At 36.9% G+C, this 26,378-nt stretch overlaps 1 protein-coding gene across 2 annotated transcripts; it reads right to left on the bottom strand.

Moving 5' to 3' along the window:
• Positions 1-1,412: 1,412 nt before the first annotated feature.
• LOC149843428 (lysine-specific demethylase JMJ27-like) lies at positions 1,413-26,319 on the bottom strand. 2 transcript variants are annotated; one of them, XR_016430872.1, is made up of 13 exons: positions 25,321-26,316; positions 23,471-23,601; positions 23,206-23,305; positions 22,637-22,769; positions 22,472-22,535; positions 21,081-21,864; positions 19,443-19,772; positions 15,626-16,768; positions 15,472-15,563; positions 15,303-15,388; positions 11,724-11,843; positions 10,834-10,904; positions 1,413-1,687 (listed from the first exon to the last, which is right to left on the bottom strand). XR_016430872.1 is itself a non-coding variant. In XM_089999789.1 (13 exons), the coding sequence occupies exons 1-13, from the start codon at positions 25,870-25,872 to the stop codon at positions 1,681-1,683; spliced, it is 3,594 nt and encodes a 1,197-aa protein (XP_089855915.1). In that variant the 5' UTR covers positions 25,873-26,319; the 3' UTR covers positions 1,413-1,680. The 2 variants fall into 2 exon arrangements, 1 of the variants encoding a protein (XP_089855915.1); XM_089999789.1 differs by having other exon boundaries at positions 15,472-15,544; positions 25,321-26,319.
• Positions 26,320-26,378: the final 59 nt, after the last annotated feature.

Raw genomic sequence — 26,378 nt, 5'->3', positions numbered from 1 at the left:
TCTGATTAAGAGGCGTTACCAGGTTCTATCCTCTTTAAAGAGCGTCCGCCACCATTTCACCATCGGATTTATTTAGTGGCTGAAGCTGCTTAATACCCAGCCCACCAAACCCCACTGGTTCCCAACTTACCTCATGATCGCTCTTACTCCCTTCCAATACAGTTCTCATAAGCCTATTCAACCTCTGAGTTGTTTTTCTTCAGAATTTTGAAGATCGCTAACAGAGGATGGAAAGCAGTAATGACAAACCTGCTCACGTAATTCTGCCGGCTAATGAAAGATACCTTGAAGTCCATATCGGTTCTTCCATGTTAAAAGTGAGCAGATCACACTTTGCATCACTCACCCTAAGGTCTGCCATTCTGAAAGGCTTTGATGATCAACCATGTGTTCCAAAGATGAGCAGGTTGTCAGCATATTGGAGCAGGGTCAGTGGCTCCAAATCTTGCTCAGACTGAAGTGAAACCCACATCAACCAACCTCTCAATGCTGTCGCCAAGGCTTCATATGCTAAGTTGAATAAGAGGGGGGACAATCGGAAGCCCTGCCGCAGCCCCCTCTATAGTGAAGGGGCCATATCCCGGCCATTGTTCTTGATGGAGATGGAAGCCGAGAAGGTAAGCTCCTTAATCTGCTTTGAGAAATAAATTAATGTTGAAAAACTAAGTGAGGGATCCCGTCGGCTGCAGAAGTGCAGTATCTTTAGAGGAAAACTACTCTTTCCAAGTTTGCCAGTCATCTTTTCAAGCCACACATTCCCTAGAATTCTCCCATGAGGTTGATTACCTGATTAAACACTCTTTTTTTCTTTATTAAAAAAAAAACTTATGAATTACCTATAACAAAAACCAATACATCTTGTCTCCTCTCAAGCTGTGCCAAATTGTCAAACAACGATAGTATTTGCCATTCTTTAATAAAAGAACTCATTGTGCTTACCCATTACAAGAATTCTCTGTGGCCTACAGCCTTTGCAAATTTCTCCTTGCAATGTTTATCATAAAACCATACCACTCTAGTACCTGTTGACACATCAAAAGTTAAGAAAAAAACAACTCAAAAGATAAAATTGATGTTCATGCTAGTTCTTTGCTTTCCTTTTTCTCCTTTTGTATGTAACTAACTAGTCTAAACAAACTATCCAACCTATAATCCCATCACTTAAAAGCCAGATCACCAGGATTATTATAAGCCTTCAAAATAACAAGAATAGAACACCTTATCACTTATCAGCCTTCAAATTGATTCGAATAATAAAATACCTGCAAAGGCCCTCTAAAGCAATACTTTAATTCTCACAACAAAGACAGATCACACTAGACCAAACATCTAAAGCACCCAGACCCTTGCACATATGAAGACATTTGAGAAGCTAAAAGAGTGAAAAAATAGTCGGCACAGCAGCTGAACAAGAAAATTAACTTATTTTGATTAGAAATAGTCATCTACAATACAGAATAAAAGGGGGAAAAAAAGGCACATTCAACTCCTACTCAGGATGTCAACAAACCACCTGATGATGGTCATGGCCACAAGTCCATGGCTTGCCAATCCAAAGTTAAGCTTGGATGAACATCTCTCAGAAGTTGGAGTTATCCTTTTTTCGCTTGCACCGCAGTATAATCTCTGTCTAAGATGTAATGAATCCTTTCATTACTTTCTCTATTTCCCATCTTCAACTTAAGGGCTGCAAGATGAGGACTAACATGTCAGGAAAGCTAGATAAATAAATGTAAAATGGACAACTGCCTCCAAAAACCACAGGAAAATATTAAACATAGACAAGTAATTAAAGTAAAAAAGGGCTTTTTATAAAGGCAAAATAAAAATGAAAAAAATAAAATATAAGCATGTTGAATTCATGGCTCAATTTTCATTCCCCTCTTAAGAAGCATGTTTCTTTTAAATTAAGCAAACCTCCATATCATAACATATAGTGAATTAACAAAAACACAAAAACAATCAATATTATAAGTTCCAGCCATAATATGCAAAAATTTAACTAAAATTCTGCTGGATGTATGGCCAAAGGATACTTCTGTTATTAATAGGTTTCACATGAAAAATGTGATCAAGTTTTACTCTGTTCCTGAAATCAGTTTCACCTGGAACTTAGCAGGAGGCCCGCATAGAGTCTGCCCACCATATTTTGACATTCGCAATACTGAAAATCAATAGGTGACATGCATAATAACATTTGTAAAATTATGTTGTTTTCAACACTGCTTCAGGACGGAACAGGGTTGGTTTGGCAGAGCCTCCCAAGTCCCAACAAAGTTCCACATTTCCAAAATCTTTAGAACACATCAATGAAACTAGTTAACACTTAGCATTTTATGTTAGGAATGCAACACATGCAGATATTCCTATTCGTATGCACACAAAATGATGCCTGTGTAGAAAAGTTTCAAACAATTATATTGTGCTTACTTTATGGAAGCAACGTGTACCTGCCTCCACTCCTGGTATTGCTAACATGCTCACCACATGCTGTAAATCCTATTACTGGCTAGTTCATGGGTAGAAACAAAATGGTGTGAACTGTACAAGTTACCAACAACATTGATTAAATGAGGGAAAGGGATCCGGTGCATAGATAGGACCTCGCTGTTAAGAAGCGACCATAGAAACGATGGACCCGCTATTTATTTATTCATACGGAAATGAACTGCCTGTAAGAAATAACAAATCATGGTTGGGAAGGTTATAGTAGCAAAAGCCATCAGAATTTTTATTTTATACACTGGAAGAATTTGTTTTGTTTAGACCAGGAGAAGGAAAAAGAATGATTGAAAGAAAAGAAATGAAAATCAATTAGTTATTCATGAAAATTTTACTCATCAATGTTTCATTTTAAACTATGACAAGAGTTAGACGTGGATATATTGCGCGGTGGCATCGAAGAAAAAATCGTTCATTTGAATCAACCTTTCGAGAAGCTCATTCAAGACCTACTTGAATAGATACTCAACAGAAAATAGGGGCTTTGGTTTCCAGCCATAGGGGTAGAGGAAGGCAAAAATGAGATTTTCGTTGTGTGTGGATCACTCGGATAAATGTAGTAACCCGCAAGAATGGGGTACCCTATAGTCTATTAATACACGATATGTGCAAGAGGCAGCTCCTTAATCATAAGCTATGTCACATGGACTCGGCTCCAAGGTCGCCGCACCCGCGTCGACACGCACCGACACGGGTGCGGACACGGGTGCGGCTCGGACTCGGTCAACCCGACCCTGGGTGTGGTCAACGCACCCAAGGTCATTTTGGTCCATTTTTTGGAAAAAAAAATTTTTTGAATTTTTTTTTAAAATTTTCTGGGCTACAGCTGTAAGGAAAAAAACCCATCACAACTAAAAAACCTGTACACTTTCAAGTTTTAAGTACAGAATGGGCACAACTCAAGTTTTTGTGGTTTTTTCCTGTATGAAAAAAGTGAATTATTACAGTGTATGAAGAAAGTGCCCAAAAGTGAATTATTCCTGTATGAAGAAAGTGTACAGAATGCCTTCACAACTCATCACCTGTCCCCTAATGGGCACAACTTTGACCGAGTCTTATATATATATATATATTTTTTTTTTTTAATATATATATATATAGCCGAGTCCCTGTGTCCAAAATTTTTGAAATTGCGCCGCACCCGTGTCGCACCCGCACCCGCACCCGCACCCATGTGACATAGATAATAAGATACTTGCACAAATATCTATATCAAATAGGAATTGCTTTTACATGATTTCCAATGATACCATCAAATAAGGAGATTGATTGGGAGGAGTCCGACGGAATAATTTAAACAAAACAGAGTTTCCCGGAGAATTTCCCCCGGAAAGGTGAAGTAAAAATAACAATGTAAAGGACAATAAAATGTAGTAGGAATGAACGAACCCATTTCTTTATTGAAATGGGTCTTCTTCCCCCATTCTGAAAATAACAATGTAAAGAAAGATAAAATGTAGCATGAATGAACGAACCCATTTCTTTATTGAAATGGGTCTTCTTCCCCCATTCTTTCTTTTTTCTTCTGACACGACAATCGAATATGGGCTTGAGATTTTACGAACAAAGCATCACATCAATTTGAGTTATGATTTGATTGAAGAGTAGTCTTATTTCTTTGTGGTTCTAGTGTCAGTAGTTCTAGAGATCGACTAGGATCTCTCAAATTGTTTCTCGTTATTAAGAAAAGGTAACAAAGATAAAATACGAGTTTGTTTTATAGCAATAGTAATTAATCATTGTTGTTTCAAGGTCAATCTATTCACGTGCCTAGGTAATATTTTTCCTTGTTCACCAATAAATTGAATAATTAAACTTGCATTTCTATAATCAAATTGATCCCCCAACTCAATTGGGGGCAAATGTGTAATAACCGAAAATTTTATGCAAAATTTTTACGCAATTAAGTAGAATTTATGCGTTTTGGGCCTAGGATCCGCTTCCCGGATCCATAAAAATCATACCTATGTAAATTATTATATATATACATAATAATAAAAGTAAAGAAATAAATAAAATTATTTTGGGTTGATTCACAGTTGGACCCATTTGGATCCAACATGTGGATCCACCTTTATAACATAATCGGATCCACTTTCAAAACCGGACTCGAATCCACGCTCATTATGGATCTAGCATTAAAAAGCCAACCCGGATCCACGCTAACAACGGATCCATTGTCGCGGGTCGCGAGGTTTGGACCCGGCCCCAACCCGTATGCTTATAAAAAAAAAAAAAAGAGAGGAGGTTTTATGTTAAGTGGCATATGAAGGCCCGATAAAATGAAGGGGTTAGGGTGAACCCTAACCCCTGCAAAGGGATATCGCAAAGGGGGAAGGGGGCTGGAGCGCGCCGCTAGGAGGGCAATGTGCTTCTGCCTCTTCAAATGGGGGTCTCGCCCCTCTTCCTCCCCACCTCTGCTCGCTTTTTCTTCCTCTCCCGTCCCCCTCTGCGCAAACCATCGGCGCTGCCCTGGAGTTCGTTGGAGTCTCTCACCGGCACCCTCGCTACGTGTGACTGGGTCGATGCCGCCGGCCCTGCCGAGTCCTTCTCTCCCTCTCGGTCTTCACCTCCTTCGTTGTAGCAGCAACCATCTCGCCGGAAAAAAAAAGGGTAGGTTTTCCTGTTTGTTTTTCTGTTGGGTATTCTGTGGGTCAAGCATACGATGAGGGTGTAGTGAATCCCAAAATCCGATAGGGTTCTTTTTGGGTATTTGGGTTTTTAAGCCATCAGAGATGCCAAATCCCTGATTTGGGGATTTTGGATTATCGATAGTAGGGGTTATTATACTTGGTGTGGGTTTAGGGTTCAGCTGCTGTGAAAAATCTAGATGCTACAGGGGTGTTTGAATAATAGAGAGGGGTTTTCAGATTTCTGTTAAGGGCATATACCCTGATAACCGTGACCTCCCAATTTTATTTCCCTAATTGATTCCTAAGTGTCCATTTTATTTTGTTAAATCACTGAAACTATCCACTATTAGTTACAATGTTATGTTACTCCTAAGAGAGGGAGCACGTCATTCAAATTTTAGGGTGGGAGTGCTGTAAATCAAAGTCGATTAACCTCTGTTAATATCAAGGTGTGAAAAAGAAATATATATATGTATAAGACACCTGATCAGTGTGTTACAACTATGGAACCTATATTAAACTATCTAAAATGAATTCAGGTTCAAATTAATTTTTGTCTGAATTAATGTAAGTTCTGAAAATTTAATGCTTAGAATGTCTTAATGTTGTGATTCGTTTATATGCATAAATTTTTAGTTGAGTTAAATGCCTTTAATCAGCCTTGACACCTATTACGTGATAGTAAGGTTTATCTGTCAACGGTTGGAGTTATTTACATTTCAGTTGTATTCAAGTCTTATAAATATCCTTGTCTGTAATTCTGCAGCACACTTACATACCTAGTTCATGAGAATTATTGTTATGCACATTATTGTACACTTACATGCACACATGGGAATATTACTTGTAGAATTTTCTGTCACCACTTTCTTGTTCACACGTGAGAAGAACTTCCATAGCATGTGCATCTGCATTTGGGTGCTGGAGCGTATTCAGTACTACTTACAGTGTTATGCTGTTAGACCCAGCCGGGTGTTCGGTTGGGTATGAGCTGGATGGTTTAGTAGAGAAAAACATGGAGATCAGTAACCACACCAAGATACATGGTGTGCATGATTTAAAATTCTTTCACAGGTTTTCTTAATGTATAGGTGTAAAATTTTCTCTTGTGTAGGTGTGTAACTGTTTCTTAATTGTTGAATGCTTTAACTGCATACTTGCTCAATAATCATGCTTCCTATCAGATATATGACCGTGTAATTATTCCTATAATATATATATATATATATATATATATATATATATATATATATATATATATATATACATAAATAGGTGGGTAACTGTCCAGCCTCGACAGCACACACAGGCTGGGCTGGGCCAGTGCAGGTGCTGTCAGGCCCTAGCCGATGGGGTTGGCTGGGCTGGCTTAGTTATCCAGTCTGTTTGCCAGACCCGACCCAGCTGACTGGTGGCGGCTGAGCCTGGTTGGGACCTCAGTCGACTGGGTCGGCTGGATGTGAACCTCTTGATAAAGAGAGACCTTCGTACTCTAAATACAATTGTAAATATACATAAATATAGGTGCTAAGAATCGGTATTTGCATGTTGTCTGTACTTGACCAAATTATGCAGAAGATAGGCATGCACTTAATAAAATTTTGAAGTTGACAATAAGGTGGAGCGTGATAGAAATTTGTGTTGATGGGCATATGACATTTCCAAACCGAACCAGTGCCTTGATAGTTGCACACATTTGAAAGAAAATGTGCATTTGACGTTCATTTCAATAAAAACAAACATGCAAGTATGTGTGCACATGATGGGAATATACAGTGATATGCTTATGCAATTGTTGTTAAGATCAGGGAATCGACATGAGCTCGGTTGCTTTTCATATATGTTTAAGTGCATCACCTAAACCACACAGGTTAATACTCAGATCATAGTGTATGTTGAGAAACTTTGGTTTTTGGCACAGGGCAATGTCTAAGCATGTGAAGGGCATACATAAATTATTCAATGTTAATAAATTTGTGCTGATAACTCTATTTGTTATTATGTACGTAAAGTTGAGTTTTTTAATGTAAAGTTGAGTTTTGAATATTTAATGACACGTGTTAGCATGCTTTATAGTTTGTAACGTGTGAGATATTTGATTTCCGCAAAGTTGGCTTGGTACAAGTGTGTGCATGGCATCAATGGTATTGGCGTGTACAATCTTGCATAAATGTCCTTATGTGTTTATGAAATCTTAGATGAATGCATGTGTGTTAGGTGATGTCATAAAAGCACTTGCACATGGATGGTGAACACATGCATATGATTGTGGTAGCTCATGCACATTGTTAAATTGGTATGAATGAATGTGCATTTGGAATCATGTTGGTATTATTGCATACATTGCAAGTTGTTATGATTTTTGCATACGATGCATCGATGGTCTAGAGGAATCATCACAGGCCTGGAGAGCCTTAAGCTTGGGTTTGCTTTTTCTTTAATTGGTTAAATGCATCGCAAAAATCATACTTTATATTATTGTTCTATATTGCACTGTTCGATGTGTTTCCACGGGCTGGAGTCTCGTGATGGTTCTCGCAGGGGTTGATGCGAGCTTTTGCCTTGTTTTTGCATGTGGAACTGCAAAACTCAATAATTGGCTCTTAATAAAAATATAAAGAATAAGAACAGTGTAATATACTTTCTGGGATATCTCATCTGGAGTATGAGAATCTTGGATGTTGCGGTTTGGGGGAAACCGTGAGGATACAAAAACTCCGTGTGCGTTGTTGCCCCTGAACCCGATATTGAGGTTCTTCTCCTGGCCACGGTTTTAGGGAGAGTCCGCCACTTTACCCGGGAGTGGTGTGTTTTGACACAGCTGTTGTTGTTTTGGTATACCAAGAAAGTGGCGCCAGTGGATGCTGTTTTCCCTGGTGTCCCCGACTTTGGATGCTGTTTTCCAAGGTTCCGATAGATGGTGCTGTTTCCTGATATCGGCCGAGGGCTAAGTTTGGAACCCGGTAATAAAATACAAATTGTGTGTTAAGCTACCCCGGGAACCCTACTTGACCTCGGGGTTTGTACCCGTTTGGTGTATCCGCGGGCAACGGTAATTAAAAAGAGGAACTTAAAGCTGCGTGCATTTAATAGGGCATGCATATAGAAAGATGGAACTTAAATGAAAGGTAACAAAAGAAATCACGCATTTCACATAAGTCATGCATTTTTCTACTATGCATTAGAATATGCATATGTTATATGTTTTCCCTTAAGTGTTATATGTTTGGTGAATGCATGATGTTTAACTTTCAATGTATGTTAAATGTCTTGTTGTACTAAAATTATGCATCATGGTATGGTTTAATGTTTCTTTATGCATAATGGATGTACCTTGTGGTATGAATGCGTACCTGCATTATGAATTGTCATAATTGCATTTCTCTGAATCATTGTATGGATTTGTATCTGTGGTTATGAGATATTTAAATGATTGCTTTTGATAATACTTGTCAGATTGCTTCTCATAAATTGTTGACTGTTGTAGCGTAGTGCTTTACTTATTCTTGTATGGGTTGAAAATCATATTCGGCAACCACACCATATACTTGACACATGATATACTTACAAGAAAAACTACAGTAATTCCTACTTAGACAGTTGTAGTCTAATTCCTATAAATTTTCAGGTGAAGAGTTGGATTTAGGAGCGACTGCGGGATGATGCTTCGATCAGGATTTTTGGATTTACTGTTCCAAGGATAGTATGAGAACTCTGATCTTAATTTTTCATTGATATTGAAATGAAAAGAATGTTTTGGTATTGCTCCATCTGTAATGTTCTGGAATGCTTAGCCCTATGGTATGATTGGTTTCCGCTGTATTGAAAAAAAAAAAATTCTCAAAATTTGGGTTAAGATTTCGGGGCGTTACAAAATGCCTACTAAAAGATCGCTTGGATTTATGAAAGGGTCACTTGAATTTATCCATGGTTTATTCCTTATCTCTAAAATACCTTTTCTTCATTCATCTCGAATCCGCCCGAAATGGCTTTTGATTTGCTCTTAGATATGTTATATGTAATTCCTTCTCGTTCCTTCGAATATTGGCACACACAACGCATTCAATCTATTTCTTTATCTACCTATGAATCGTATGCTTGTAACAATAGGGACAGAATTCCTTCAATTCCAATCGACCAGGTGTATTGTGTTGATTCTTGTAAGTAATATATCTGGAAATGCCTGGTGATTCCTTCTTCTTATTGGCACCATTTCGGACGCAACTGGTACATTCCAAAACAACTGGTACATTCCAAAATAAACCTCCTTTGTATTTTGGATTCCCTCAACTCTTTCTTCTTCAATCCGAAGAAGAAGGAGAAAGGAAAAAAACAGAAGTTGCTAACTGGAAATCCAATCATGAAAGATTTTGTTGCAAGTTGCAATCAATAGAACATTAAGATTATCATTATCTGGGTTAGACAAGTCAAGCAAATTCAACTAAATTGCACAAAGCACTTGCACGAACAAACTGAATTTTGAGATTTAATAGAAAGAAAAGATTTTGCACACAAGTTTGAGATCTCAATGCATAAGTTAAATCCAACAGGAATGAGTCCATGATATCTTGGGGAGAAAAGAAAACTTAAAAGAAGATGATTTGGAAAATAAAATAGTCAAAATATGTGCAGCTAAAGGTCGGCCTAGCATGCCTTGCAAAAACCATGTTGATTCATCATTCATAAAAGACTCCCTTAAAGTCTTGCTTTGCAGCAGTACATATGAGAAACAGAAACATGTGGATAAAGAGAGGCTACTTGGCAATTCTTCTCATAGGTGGCATGTCAGGTATTAATATGCAATCATGCAAAGCATTTGTTCTCTCAGTCTGGGTTTTTGGTTTTTCCAAGCTATTGATACCTTGATGCTTACAAAAGTTGCATGGACACCCATAGTAAGACTCTTATATCCAAACTGGATATTAAAACCACAACTCAGTACAAAGACACCTAAAATTTGAATTGCTTCTTATGCCAAGTAGAGCATATTATTGCAACAGTACAAGACATAGAGTTCTGACTTTCCATGGCTGCAAAAGCTTGGAAAACATGATCTTAATCACGAGGAAAATGACAGGATCTCCCGTGTGGCAAGGTTGAGTTGCTACAGCCACCTAATTTAGTAAGAAAGATGATCAACCTCACAATTCCAGACAGAGAGTAGGCTTCTAATAGGAAGCAATATGAATGTCAAACCTGAGAGACAAATAGCTTCATATTCAATAGAGAGAAGTCACTGCAACTAACAAGCTGGAACACAGATTAATGAAATAAAAGAAACAATGAAGAATAGAAATGAAAAAAGACTAGAAGTTATGACCTATTGACAGGACAGTGATCAAGTCAGTTCCTACATAAATTATGGTACAGATGTAGACCCAATCAAGTTTTTGTTGAAAATGCTTAAATCAATATTTAATTTTTCCACTTCTGTTTTGAACAGGCAAAAATGGACTTCCAAGTTTGAACGAAAGCCCCTTTAAAATAAGATATAAGAAATTGTTAAATATTCACCAGAATTCAAAACACCACACAAAATTTGATGAAGAAAATATATAAGGTGTAGAAGCTGACAGTGAGCAAACCCAGCAGTTAACTAAACTTTTACAAGAGCTGAAAAGAATAACAAACCACAAGAGAAACAGCATGATACAAGATCACTCAGATGAACAAAGTCAATGAACAAATATGTTCTTACTTGAGTTCTTTCACTAGCTTCTGAGCTTCCCTAACAGCAGCACTTACAGCATACAGGGCCATCTTTCTCACCTGAAAATATCACTAGAAAACGGTCAAGAAGGCTGCAATGAATAAGAAGCTACTGGAGCTTGCATAGTCCCAATTAGTTAGCACTATCGAGCAAGTTATTTACACAGTTACTCTCTTAATTATGGATGTATAGAATCCATCAGAGACTCATGTGTAAGCCCCAGAGTCCCGTGTAGAGCTAGAGTCGTTTTTACAATCTAAGGGCACAGAATGAGGAGCAACCTCTAATAAAATTGCATCACATCTTGCACAAGTGTCTTGTGGCATGTCAGATCCATATAACTGGACTGATGATCCTTTATACATCAGCAACACTTTTTTGGAATGACATATATGATATTTTCCATATGATGGATTGTGAGTGATGAGTCATTAACAAAATTTGTGTTTCGAACATCATCCTAGAATATATGATGCAAAAAAAGGCATTTAAAAAAAATCAAACAAAGACAAGTACAACTATAGCAAAACAAGCAATTTCATATAATTAGAGAGTTTTATAAAAAAGAAATATGAATACAGTCAGCTGGTTGCTGGTAAGAACTTTCACTTGAACAAAACAGGAAGGTGTTAGTGAGAACAGTGCATGAGTATGGGTATCTTCTTGTTTGCGCAAATGCATGTAGATATGGATGCACAGTTTTGCATCTCTCTGTGTGTGTGAGCATTACTTCACGTGTTGCCATATGTACTATCTGAACCATAACTTATGGTCTGTTCATAAATAAATAGATCATCACAGATACCATGAACAAAAAATACTATAAGCTGAGATTCATTATGGAATAGTCCATGATTGTTATTATAACTGATGAATACCTCTAACTTGTCTTCCTTAGCTCTGTGACCTTCCGGAAGCAAGCGAAATTCCTCTGTCAACCGGACACATTCTTCAACATTCTCAGGTGAAACAAAGTCAAGGGCCACCTTGATGCATGACTGCAAGGAAGAAAAGAACATATGGTGATTACATAAAAAGAGAAATTTGACTGAAAAAAAAACACTCAAAATGATGAACAGGAAAACAAGGAAATGGCTTTACAAATATAAATCAGGAACCAGATAGTACCAAAGATATACGCTAGTATAAGCCATGATAAATGGTAAAAGTTTTAAACCTCTCACACTAAAAATACAAATCCAGGTAAGATATGGAAATTCGGGATGATTATGTATTATATATGGAGCAACTTCAGATCGCCTTTTGTTCCTTCCATTGTTCTTAGTCATCAATATTGCCCTAACCCACTACATAAAGATAGCTCGGTTAAAAAGAGTTCAGCATTCCTGTTTGGTAAAGTAGCTAAGATTTTACAGTTTAATTCACTTTGTGTGCAAATCTTCTGTTACTATTTACAAATTGCAAATTGTTTTTCTCTTTTTATCATCACTTAAAATTTTTAAATTGTTTTTGACCCTTGGAGAATTGTTTGTCTTTAATGGTAATGCAAACTGGAACAAAAATATAGTCAACATTCTATGTTACCTGGACACAGTATGAAGGGACAAACACAATGAGCTTTAAAATTTAAACAGGGATATTGTGTGTATGTACAAGAAAATGGATGTTGAAAACTAGTTACAAAATAAATAATATATAAAAAACAATACTTCATTTTAATGTTCACGATTTTTTCATTGATCATTCATTTGAAAATCATTACAATTTTGAGGACAAATCCTTGGATTCTTTTAGCTCTTTAATCCTTTTGGCTTATTCAAGAAACCTAGGCTTTCAGAATAAATGGTGGATATTTTTTTTATATTCTCATTGAAAAGAATAAGCTAATATTTTAGAAATATAAAACTCAGATTCTGATTTTGGGTTTTAAAATTCAAGGGCTTTAAAGGTTTTTTATTTTAAGCAATAAAAATGCACATGATTTTCTGGTGAATGTCCAGTTAAGGTACAAAGTTGATGCTTAGGGGTCAAAAGTATTGATGATCATAGAGTAGAGACAAGAAAAAAAATTTAAGATATGGACACTTCTATAACTTTAACAAAGTGTCCATACTCTATGCAGTGTGTCCAACACTTGATACACTATCCATTCACATACAATGTGCATTCAACACTTGACACATTATGTACATAAACTAACCACAGCTTGTCCAACATTTGACATGTGGCCATCCACCACAATAGCATGTCCAACACTTGAATCCTATTTTGATAGTGTGTCTGACATTTGACACATTGTATCCATAGCATGTCCGACAGTTGACACGTAGTGCCATAGCGTGTCAAAAACTTGACATCGTGGACACGTGAAGAGTGTCACACACTTTATAGTTAACTAGTAGAGTAAGTGGCCTGCCCATATCGCCGGGCTCTATAAGTAAAGCTTATGTCAAAATTTTATTATGAGAATAAATGAAATTAATAAATGTTTAAAAATAAGTCTAAATATAAAATAAAAGATATGTATATGAAAAATTATTAAAGCAAACAACTACCCTTTTATACCACTTATAATTGAATAAGAAAACCCTGAAAAGATTAACCAAGCATTTTTCGGTAATTGGGATGAAGAACTAGAAAAAAAATAATTTTAAGATATTCACAAGGCAAAAGTGTTAAAAAAAATGCATACCATTGAAGGTACTACATATTTGAATTGAGAGGTATATCAGCCAAAATAGAAGGTGCTGAAGATGTTGGAATGGAAAATCGATAGGGCATGCTATAGAGCTATTATTGTTTTTGATGCGTTGGATCTCTTTAGACATTCTCTATTTATAGACTAACCTAATAGAAACAGATAGCTGACTTCCATAACAGCCACTTTATCAATTAATTATGCATGTCATCTATGAAAAGTTTCTCGACTACAATGTGCATGTCATGTATAAAATTGTTTAGTAGCCATAAAATGAAAAGGTAAGCCTCCACCATTTCAGCATAGTGGCCACACAAAATTATAAATTAATAAAAAAATTAAAGGGAGAGAGAGAGAGAGAGATGCTTTAAGTAGGGAAATCGTTGGTAACTCTTGAAAGAGAGGGAAAGAGAGTTATAAATGGAAACTTGAAAATATTATGATATTGCCATGTAACTAACATTTTTGGTTTTTTGAAGAAAGATAAGAGAGAATGCCCAAACAAAATTTTAATTACATTGTCAACATACATGGCAGGGATGTCATTTGAAAAAAGTTAATGAAGCATCTGATTTTTCTCACTTCTGCTTTTATAATATTTAGGAAAACAGCAGTGTCTAGATGATGACCAACTATGTCAGCATTGATGTCAGCGTTAAGGAGTGTCTAACACTAATACGCTAGACACCTAGACCTCTGGAAATGTCCACTTAACATGGTTGGACACGCCTTCATGTATGCAGATGAAAAACAGAAAGTTCTCAAGGCTTCAAGTTGGTCATCCATCATGCTAGGCTTTCTAACCTTATTCCTCAATCGTCTATCCAAACACCAAGCAGATGACTCTTTACAAGGGCTGCTGATTAAGAGGCTGAGATGATTACTTAACTGAATGGGTAATTCCAATGCTCCAAATAATTTTCTAAGCAAGAACTTCTAGCCAAGGACAGTCCTGGAAGGCCCTATGGTGAACTTACAGTTGCTTGCTAGGCTGGAATTCTGTAATTTAGGTCAGAAAAATAGAGGAAGAGGCTCTCTAAAGCAGAGAAATAAAGGAATTAAGAGGACTGCCCAGTTCTTATAACATCTGAGAATAACCATGCCATGTTGCTTCGGATACTCCACAGATTGCTTCGGAGAAAAGGAAAAAATGAACATAAAGATAATGAATAATTGAAAAGAAAAGAATAAATATAAAAAGATACGGATTTACATGATGAATTGGACCTATCACTTGTATACCATGTGAGAACTGAAGAAGGGAGTAAAAGAACTATCCTCATGCAAGGCACATGGATATCCTTGACAAAAACCACCCAATCTTGAACACATTACAACTTGGATATATGCCGTGATAAAAAGAAAAATAGATGAGATAATCTGTTGAATGGGTCTGATCGTCCTATGTTGTACTTGATAGAAACATGCAAATCCATACAGAACCAACAAGTCTGAAGTTTATAAGTTCTGTTCTGGGTAATGAGGCTAGAAAAAAAGGACTTCGAACCAGCATTCAACATAAGCAGTGAGACTTAAACCGAAAAACGGGACTTAAGCAACAGTAACATCTGATTAGTTGAAAGGGTTGATGCACAAACTCATTAACCGATTCTAAACAGGTCAGAATCCTAACAGAGTCTAAAGAGTTGATTGTTTAAAGAGCCCCTTTCCATTTCCTAACTTGATAAGTTGCATCAAAGGCATCAAGAGATGCTGTCACATTGACTGCTATAATAAAAAAGAGCTGGACATTGTAGATTATAAAAAGAAGAGGAAGTGAGTGCTGAAGGGATCCAACCTTCCTATTCCTCACTTGATGAGGACAGCCAGCTGGGATAAACACAGCCTCTCCAAGGTGTTGTTCAAATGTCCAAGGTTCAATATCTGTAGAACAAATGTCCGTATGTTACACATGACAATGGCTGCTTTGAAGCATCAGTGAAGAAAAATCAAAGCATATAACTTACTGAACTCTTCTTTCAGTAGTCTTTTATGCCTCTCATTCAAGAAAAGTGTCTGATCATGAATTGGATGAACAACCTGAAGCAAGCACAATAAGCTAGAGATTTTTTAATTATAGGGGAGAAAAATACATAATAAAAAAAGAATAATGATACTCACAGAGTTGATAGGAAGATTATTAATGTGGCGAAATTCTTTCCAGTGCTTTCGCAAGTAACTAATCAGGGTTGGTACATCTTGTCTACGGAAAATGTCCCATACAGCCCCTCCATAGGCATCCTCTGAATCACAAACAACTCCCATAGCCTTTTTCTTCACCTTTGGTGTCCTTGAACTTGATGAGTTATTTCTGCGACCACCATGAGAAGACATTTTCCCATTACATACACCTTGTTCCAAAGTTACATCAGCAGTGCTAGGATTGTCAGAAGAAACTGAGCACAACTTCCTTCCACCTGATGTTTCAGGGTCGGTACTTATTCCTTTGTTGTTTAAAGCATCCTTAGTTTCTTCATTGTTAGTATTTTGCATACTTTGTTGTTTGTCAGAAGATCTCATCTCAACATCTATGGTTTCTGGCACTTTCTGAACCACCTTAGCATCATCCACACATTTTGAACCAGATAATTCCACGTCCATCTCAGATTGTTGATAATCAGGATATTGGATCTCTTTGTCTTTATTACAATAACAATTGGCATTTACAACTTTCTCGCCCATGATACATTTCTTTTCTGAAAAGTTCAAGTTCTCATGAATAGCCTCCAGACAATTTGGAGAACAAGATGCACGTATTCCATTTCCCTCGTTATATGGCCCCTCATTCTTTGTATGCATATCAACTTTTGCATTCACAGGAATGGAACTCTGGACAATTACCTCTGTTTTCCCATTCTCAATTTTTTGTTGAACAACATTCTCAATCTTTCTCTCAATGTTTGCAGGCAATGCACTATTACTTTGTAAGCAGCAACTTGACATTGAGGGGCTTTTTTCCATTCCATGATGCTGGATTTTGATATTTTCCACCTCAACATTGATCTTTTCTGGACATTGTGTTCTCTCATAAAAGGATGAAGATTTTTTCTCCATAACTTCCTTGAAAGATGGCAAGTTAACAGGTGTTTTAACTTTTTGTGGTTCCACTTTTTTCTCTTCATCAGTATTGTCATCCAAAGCATTTCCTTGACTTGCATAAAGTTCCACCAAGTCTTCTTGATGGTGTTTCTCCTTCATTTTTCTTATTTTAGATTGCTGCCATGAAGGGAACTTCACCTCAGCAGTGTGGGTCAAAACATTAACCTAATAAAAACAAATAAGGAAAATGTCATGCAGTTTCCTTGTCTTAACAGATCGACAATACACTCAACATTTAATGATCAACTAGAACCTAGAATAAGTTCCATACATATATACTAAAATAAGAAATTTTAAACAAACTAAAATGCCTATATAAAAGATATGTCAAATAGGCAACTACATGATCACATTAAGTGAACAACAGAAATAAGGCATCTAACTCACACGTAATAATCAGATAGAACCTGGCATGTTTTCCATACATATACCAAAAGAAGAGATTTTACACAAACACCAAGTTGTGAATGTCACCAAGTTGACATGATGGCACAAGTTCAAAACCCATGGGTGGCATCCCTTGCTGCAAAGTCAAAGATGGGTGTACTCCCAGATTGGGGAGGGGCAGGGTTCCCTTGGATTATCCCAACAAAAAGAGAGATTGTACACAAACACGGCAACTAAAATGCCTATATAATAGAAATTCTCACAGAACTACACGATGAAATTAAGAAATCACCAAAAGATAAGGCATCAGATAAAAGTCATTGATTTGACATTAGATCACAACTCTCTCTCTCTCTTCATACATACATATATCATAGTCACAAATATCGGTGTTAGCTATGTCTCGCAATGTGATAAATCTCGGAGCATAAAAAATTTAAAATACATAAAAATAACAAAAAATAAATAAGAAAATATCATGTCTAGACAATAAAATACATACATAATAAAGGGAATAAGTAAAAAATGTAAAAGAAAGAAGAAAAATATATTTAAGATGTAGAAAATAAACAAAAACAGTAAAAATAATTTATTATATCATGATATTATCAGGAGAATATTGTGATATAATTAAATTGATGATATTTTCAAAATATCATGATATTTTACCAATAATATCATTCGATGAAAATACAACAATAATATTGCAATATTTTGAAAATTCACTGATATATATGTGACTATGATACATAAATATATATAGATATTAATGTGTAGCTTCCAGATTGCCCCAGACACCTTTATAAAATATACTTGCATGTGTTTTTTACTTAAACTAAACCTATAGATATGATCTCTATGCTTTATTTAGTAGAAAACATGTATCAGTTTAAACATTTTCATATTTAAATGTGTTTTTAACTCTACAAAAAAAATCAACAGTTCATATTCAACCAAAAACTTGATTAACTAAAATTCATGAATTCTTGTTAAATTGATTCAATCCAAAGCATGTTTTTTAGTGAATAAACATTGATAAACACATCTACAGGTTTGGATTAAGCCAAAAACACATACAAGTATATTTTTCAACGGGGCCTGGGACGGTCTAGGAGATGTATGGTCTGGAAGCTCTCTCTCTCTCTCTCTCTCTCTATATATATATATATATATATATATATATATATATATATATATATATATATATATATATATATATATATATAACTTCCCACAGTCAGGAATCACTTATTGATTATAACAAATTTTAAAGAAGCCATCAAACACCTATTGAAATACTTGCATTGTCTAACATAAACAATCATCTCTGAAAAATAAAATAAAAAAGAAAACTTTCATGAATTTCTTTTAGATGCTAGGATTTTTTTGGCATAACTGAGAGAGCACTTTGTACCTATGTTACACGGATACATCTGTTAAGATTATATATATATATAAACGGAATACCCGTCAAGGGTATTCCAGTCATTTCACTATGTAATAGGCATCAGCCCATTAGGGGCTGACCGTGTACGTATTTTCTTTTTAATTCTTTTTTTTTCTGTTTTTCTTTTTGGTGTATGCTGACTGGGGTTGGAGCTGCCCCCAACAGTCACAAATGTGATCATTGGGAGCAGCCCAACAGCTAGTTGGGCTGCTCCCTTTATGCTCCTTTGTATTATAAATACGGCCTTTGAGCCCATGTATTTTCCAATGCTTCTAGAGAGCATTTTCATGCAATACAAGAATACTTTGACCCTTGTGTGGGTGGTGTGGCTTGATTAATCAAGTGTTCTTCTTAATTGGTTGTGTTCTTGCAAGTCCATAAGTAACGTTTATTTGTATTTGTTCTATTCCATTACATGGTATTAGAGCTCTGGTGATCTTGAGGTGTTATTCATTTGAAAAGACCAAGAGGAGGATTGTGAGCTTGGTGGAGCATCAGTTTGTGGATCATTGCATCGGGAAGTGCACTATAGAAGAGCTCCTCAACAAATCTTGTGCTCTCTCTCTCTCTCTCTCTCTCTCATTATTGTAAAACATGGAGAATGAAAGAGAAGTGATCGTCTCCATTCCCGTGCGACTCAATGATACGAACTATGTGATGTGTGCATCCATAGTGAAACACAAAATATGAGAAAAGGGTCTATGGGGTTTAGTTTATGGTACCAGGGTCTATGGGGTTTGGCTGATGGTACCAGGGTCTATGGGGTTTTATTGAAAAGCTAAAGCTAATGGAAACTACATCAACATCCAAGTAGATATGGATCCTAACATTAACAGTGAAGACGGTCATGAACAGGTAAAACAAGACCAATCTATCAGTTAAGATCGAGCGATGTCCATGACTACTATGGTACAAACGTAATAAGTGGTGCACAAACAATTCTAGATGCAACCATAAGAAAGCATTGGCTTATGCAAAAATAAGAACTCAAACTAAAAGGCTTACCGCATCAGACATATCACAGTGCAACTTTGTGACTGAATCACCTCTACCAAGCTCTTCATAGGATCCATATGCAATGTAAGTTTTGGGTCCTAAGTCAGGCTTCAAGCATCCAACTGGAAGTTTTGTAGCCAGATTCAGGACACCAGACTTTGGGTGGGTATAAGGATAAAATGGCAACGCTGCAATGAACTCAGCACAATGTCTTGGCAACCTTTCTTCAAATAAGCTTGAGGGAGGCCAATCCTTAAGCTTCAGCATCTCTGGCCAGCCACCTCTATGCATACGACCTTCTAAGTAGCCTTTGAAAAATTGGTGTATATTTATCTCAACCTACAGAGTGGTCAAATAAGATGCAACTTAGATCCTTGTCAAGAATAACTACATTTAGAAGAAATTATCAAGATAAAAGAAACATCTTTAGCTACTGAATTGACAAGAGCATGAGGACTAGAATAATAATTCTTATGGATATTGTTACCAATAGATATAACCAAGCCATGTCAAAACTCAAATAACATATATATTCTCATGTGGTAATGTGTTGCATATATAATAGATGCATACATCTTTCCACTTAATTAATGAGAATGAGATAGTTTTCTCTCCAACTCATACTCTCGAGAGGTACAGAAGAAAGTCTTGGGGCTGAAAGAGCGTGGTCCAACCGACCCAGGGAGGATGTTCCAATGCCTCTGTATTAAGATCATGTTGCCACTGATTAGGGATGCAATTCATAATCATGCCCTTGTCCTTCTACAAAGTTCAGTATTTGATATTATACACAAACTAAACATATTATAGGAAAATATTATAATGACATCCTAATTCAAATACACAAATATCTAATGGCCTTGGCTAAACATAGCACAACATGATAGTCAAAAAATGCATTGTGTAACAGGATATTTACAGGATAGCATCAATGGCATCAAATTCTCAATATTGTTTCTTCCTAAATTTTGCATTTTCTAATTTTTCTCTCAAATTCCAAAATCTGACATTCTTGGAAAGAAATCCTAGATCAAGAAAATCTAATTTAGAACTTCCTTCTGAACAACAGATAACATTTAGAGTAATTCACAAAAATACACTTAACTTATCAGCTATTTAAAAAAATCTGCTCAGCATTTATGTTATTACATTTAACAAACTACTTTTACCCACTCAAGATATAAAAATGACATTTTTATCATGTCTTTGAAATATAAATTATAAAAGCAGGTGGCCAAATGTAATTACTGAATGCTAGGTGGCCTTCTGCAAACAGCCAATAAATTAGAAGACTTTTTTTTGTAAATTTCTCTAACATTTATCTCAAGTTCGAACTTTTTAAACATTCAACGCCTTCATCCATGTGATCACTATTTATGAACAATGATAATTGACATGGATATGAAACATGATGAGAATACCAACTATAAGACAGTGGAACACATTACATTATCAGTTCATTATAGCATTATCTTTAAATAAAATTCATCACAACAATAAATATAACAGGCAATGAATTATTTAAAAGTAAAATCAGCAATAAAGATGCATCCCAAATTCATAACCCTGAGAAATACAAATTTACAAAGAAATTAAGTACATGCAACAAATAACAAAAAAAGAAAAGAAAAGGAAAAGAAATCAGACCTCACACCAATCTAAACAATCAATGGCCCTCACAGCACTTGTTTCTTCTTTGAATTTTTTGTTGCTGCCCGTCTCTCTAACAGCCCTCCACATGACCATCGGTTCCCAACTGAGACCAGTTGTTTTCTCATGGACATCCCTCACAATTACCGGCTCACCTCTTAACCAATGCTTTTGAAAATATTTGATCCCACTGTCTCGCAAGTCAATCACATTTGGACAATACAGAAAATTGTCATGGCTGTTCTCTCTGAATGCTGCTCGCCTTACAGCAGGCCTCTCTCCATCACCCCCAACACTTGAATCACTTACCGGGCGCATAAGACAACCCTCGGATGAATCAGGATCATCTACAAATTGACAATGACTTGCGAGTTCCTCTGCATTCCTCAACAGCTTGACAACCCAATTTGCTTTGAAGTTCCGCTGTAGTTGAAGTAATTCAGAGCCGCAGCCACCGAGTTTTTTGGGGGGGCACGGAATGCTGCCATCATCATTTGCACTCCAGTTATGCAAAGGGCGGTTGTTTTCTGCAGTACAGGCATTTTTTGTAACAACTGCTTGGCTCTCCCATCCAAATTTTCTCACTGGAGCACCATTACCTAAGGAACCATCTGTAGCTTGACCTTGAGTTCTTTCAAGAGACTGCCGATAAGCAGATTCTGCCTCATTGCCTCCAGGCTGGCAACCTTCCCGAAGCTCCCGGCAACAAGTGAGACAGAGATCATAATCACAGCTTGGACAGCTTCTATGGAAGTCGTCAATGGATGTATTGCAATTGTCACTGTTGGATAGGCCAATACACAAAGTTATTGAACTATAGCATGAACTAGGGGAAATAAGATGATTTTTATATCATAAAGCAGTTTCTCTGCCAGGATCCACCAATGTTTCATGACTAGTTTTTTCTTCCTATTTTTAGACACACAGAAAAAGAGGTCATGGAAATACATCATAAATGCAGCCAAAGAAACCATATACAAAAGACTGGCCATACAGAAGATGCACAACAAGGAGGTGCCAAGTATCACCATTTTACAAATGGATGGCTCCCAGAACAATGTGGTGTATGTGGATGACCCACCAGCAGGTTCAACACATAGACATCTAAGGTACCATTCCCTTGTACCAAGCAAAGAGAACTTCATGCTTGGAATTTATGGGTCCATCACAGTAAACAGGATACCATCATGGCACTTTCCCAGTAATGCATCTCCAATTAAAACACTACAGCATGTAAAAGCTCTCAAATTTAGGAAAACCTTTATGAGCAAGTTAGAGCATTGTGGTTGCTTCCAGAAATCACTTGCATCTACTAAAATGCATAAAGAAAAAAAAATACAGAATTGCAAGAACGGTAGATATCTTAGAACCCTAGACATCATACACACCAATATAAACGCTCATCCAGACCAAGTTTTGACCTTGTTATATCCAAGTCTGCAATTTGAACACCTAAAATGAAAGAAAAGAACTGCTTATGAACTGAAAAGAATATAGAATGCGACTACAAAGAATAGGTATATGAAGTATCTTATTAGGTGCAAATGACCAACCTTGTATTTTGGCTTCAATTTCTTTCTCCATGCTCTGCTCACTGTTGATTTTCTTAAGGACTGGCATAACTCTATGCAGCAAATACAGAAGCTGTTGTAGCCTATCCTTTGGATCATCTTCCTTGCTTTTGTCCTGACCAAACAAAAGCAAAGAAACATCAAAGTGAAAAATGGCTCTCCATAACAAACTCCTTGCATAAAATGGGGAAACTACCAAAATTGGCTGCAAGAAAACTTCCAAATATGGAACTGATTGATCAGATTTTGGAGTTATCTGAAAAAATATGCAGAGTTATTTTTCTGTTCTTTTTTCTTTCTTTCAAAGCCAACCTACAGTTCTATCTGAAAACATATGCACAGAGCAATCTTTCCCTTCTTTTTCCTTCTTTCAAAGCCAACCTACAGTTCCACAATTTCTGACATATATTCATCATTATGAAAGTCAAGATCTCTTTTATTTCATAAGATCGATTGTTATCCTGCTTTCCACCAGAATTTGGGTCCATGTAGCAATATTCCATAGATAAATTCAATAGAAAGTTAAATTACAAATTCCATAATATATTTACCACAACAACCATGTTCTCACGCAAGCAGGCCTTGCAATTGCAGTTACCACGACATACTGGACATGCACTTTCTATCTCTTCATGTGTTTGCTCCGGGTACCTTGGAAAACAGTATCACAGATAATTCTTATAAGATACTTAACAATTGCAGACCAAAGTGGCAGTAGTCAGCAATACAGAAGACAAACAAAGCGTCAAGTTCTCTGATATACTTCAACATATAACAATAAGATCATCATTAGGCCACACATGAATGAATAACTACCATTTAGTGATGCAACAATAGCAATAGCGCTTCCTCTTGCAACTGGAACAAATTACTACACCACCTTTGTCATTTCTCTGGCACTGATGGCACATCAAACCCTTGTGTTCCTTATGCTTACCAGTGGCATCCTAAAAGAAAAGAGACATCAGCTACAAATGAAATTTATTTATTTAATGCACAATAACAAACATGACCAAATATGAGCATGTAGATGCAGTTTTTACAAGAATGAAATCATGCATACATATGTACATGTATTGCAACCTTAGAACCCAAAAGCAGATTTGATAAGCTAATGGGTGTGATACAAAAAAGTCCAAAATACAAGATGGACGAGACACAGATGTGTGCTTAGAAACCAGATCTACTGCAAACTAAAATTCAATGAAAAGCTGGTCTGATTATATGTAAAATATTCAATATTAAGGATTTTACAGGACTAAATGGATATGGCCCTTATCCATTAGATCTGACCTGCCCAAGCCAGGCCCAAATAGATTGTCAGTGCCTCAAAGTTGGATCCAGATTCAAAGCCATCTTGATTGGACCATAGTTCTACTCATCTCCACAGAGCAAGACTAGAAAAAGAAAACAACTAGAAGCACCAAAAAGATTTGTCTAGCTATTGGAAGCAAGCATTTGAGGAATATATGGAACAAGTTTGTCCACTTTCTAATCCTACAAAATTATTTCAATGAAGTCTGAAGCTTCAAATGTCAACGCCATACCTTTTCAAACTAAAACATAAAAATCCAATTATGGGCACATTTGCTTCGCCCCGCCACACTTGGATGGGAATCAAATGTCATTTTGAATCTTATGAATCAAAATCACAAAGGAGCAGTTGTGAATCGAATTCTGGCGGCAAATGAGAAGTGGACTCTCATTTACAAAAAGAAATCAGTGTCGTTTTCTCATGCCCCATTCTCTCACCTATGCTTGACATGAGAGAATGGAGCCAAATGAGAAGCATTCTCTGATTCGTGAGATAGAATGATTTTCATGAGAGCTAGACAAATGTGCCCTAAGTGCTCAGATAAGTCTCTAGCCCAGCCAGCCAAATGTCGATTGGAGTTGCTAATTGATTTCTCTCGCCAATCAAAAACATGCAAATCCAACCACATGCTCAGATAAGTCTCAAGCTCGGGCAGCTATTCCAAGGTCTTAGCTGGAGCTGCCAAATAAAGTTGCCCTCAGTCGCCCCAAGTACCGGTTGTGAGGAAATGAAAACCATCCAACCAGTTAAGCAGAACTTAACAAGTAGAAACTTTTATCCAAGATATTTGACTGCACCATTTCCAATACTTTAATACTAAAAAAATATTCTTCTCTCTGTCCAAAATATATAATATGAACTTCCAAAAGAAAACATATTTCTCAGTCAGTTCTTTCCTTTGGCATGTACATCTTCATTTTACTATTTTGTCTAAATTTTCCAAGCCAATTATGTGTCCACTCCAATTACGTCACAAGGAAATAAGGGGATCAAGAAAAAGAAGCCACTAGAATATATTCTTCATGATAAAAGCAATCAAACCCAGTTGAATATAATGCGTGTCATGAGATTGCATCTTAAACAATGTACAATAGCTTTGTAAATAAAAATATTAGTGAGATATAACCCCACCTCTCAAACTTTCACAAACTGAAAATAACTAAGCATGGCAGCGGATCATGACTTTAAGTTCCACCCTTGCCGATAGATAATAGACATAAGGAAAAAAAAGACTTCAAAAAAAAATAAAACAGCAAAAATCTCATTTTTTTTAAAAGAGCAAATCAAGAAAAGTACGTGTGCGGAAGTCGATGAAACAAGAAAACGTAAAGCAAAAAAGAAAGAAAATTACTGCATTAGTAATCTCTGGGTCCGTCTTTCTACTGTCTGTTCCTGAACTCCCACCATTCAAAACTGACCTCCGTTTTCCCGAACTCTTCTCTCCCACTCTCCGTGCTCCTCCAGAAGCCCGTTTCCGCTTCCCTAAAGCCCTTTCATCTTCTTCGTCCGCCTCCTCTTCCTCCTCCACCTTTTTCTCCTTTTCTTCCTCATACTTTTTTCTCTTAAATAACATCTTCTTCACCTTCTTCTCCGTCAAAACACTCGCTGTATACTCCCTCTGCACAGAATTCCCCGAAACTTCTCCACCTAACTTCCCCTTCTTCCTCTTCACCAAAGACCCCTCGCATCCCGCGCTCCTCCGCTTCGTCTTCTTCCATCCAGACTTATTGCTGGCCGCGAGTATTTCAAGCACGGTACGGACGGAATTGCCTCCGGACGGAATTACGCTCTTCTTATTCGCAAGCAAGTGATGCTTCTCGCACAGAGATTTTCCGGGCAACGCCTTCTCGGAGCAGCGCCACTGTTTTCCGTCCGATCTTTTGCATCTCTGGACGGAATCCATGGGAAACCCCCGGAAATCCAAGCCCCTAAAAGAGAATTCCGAAAGAAAACCCCCCAAATTCTTGGGAAAAATTCGATCTTTTCCCACTTCAAAGCTCGGATTTCCGATCTACGCTGAGAAATTGGACCAAAAACCTCGAAAATTGATGAAAAACCGAAACCAGGGTTCCTTTCTTCTCCCGTTTTTGCCAGCACCGTTAATCAGAGAGAAGAGAGGAGATGGGATTTGAAGAAAACCCCCTTTCTTATCTTTCTTTTTCCCCTTTTGCCGAATATCTGTGACGAATTCCGAACTCACTCAGTTAAGGATGAAGGAAAATGCGCAAAATTGAGGGATAAAGTCGTAAAGATGGCATCTTTCCCGCTTTCCTTCTTCCTCCTCTTCCTCTGCCACCAGTTTGTTCGTTCTGCGCGAGGACGAAGCTGCAAAGGATTATCTGTTAGCCCCAATGATCGAAACAGGATAATTCTTTTCCAGAAATGACGGATGTGCCTCGTTTTCTTCTG

The sequence above is a fragment of the Nuphar pumila genome, chromosome 3, assembly GCF_984573655.1.
Source record: "Nuphar pumila chromosome 3, dmNupPumi1.hap1.1, whole genome shotgun sequence".
Lineage (NCBI taxonomy): Eukaryota > Viridiplantae > Streptophyta > Magnoliopsida > Nymphaeales > Nymphaeaceae > Nuphar > Nuphar pumila.
Note: the sequence above shows the minus strand (reverse complement) of the source record. Positions and strands in the feature narration are given on the sequence as shown.

Coding starts and splice junctions, on each gene's coding strand:
- LOC149843428 (XM_089999789.1), bottom strand. CDS start 25,872: ATGGATTCCGTCCAGAGATGCAAAAGATCGGACGGAAAACAGTGGCGC. Junction 21,865..22,471: donor CTGGATGAGCGTTTATATTG/GTGTGTATGATG, acceptor CCTATCCAACAG/TGACAATTGCAATACATCCA. Junction 10,905..11,723: donor CTAAGGAAGACAAGTTAGAG/GTATTCATCAGT, acceptor TGATATTTTCAG/GTGAGAAAGATGGCCCTGTA.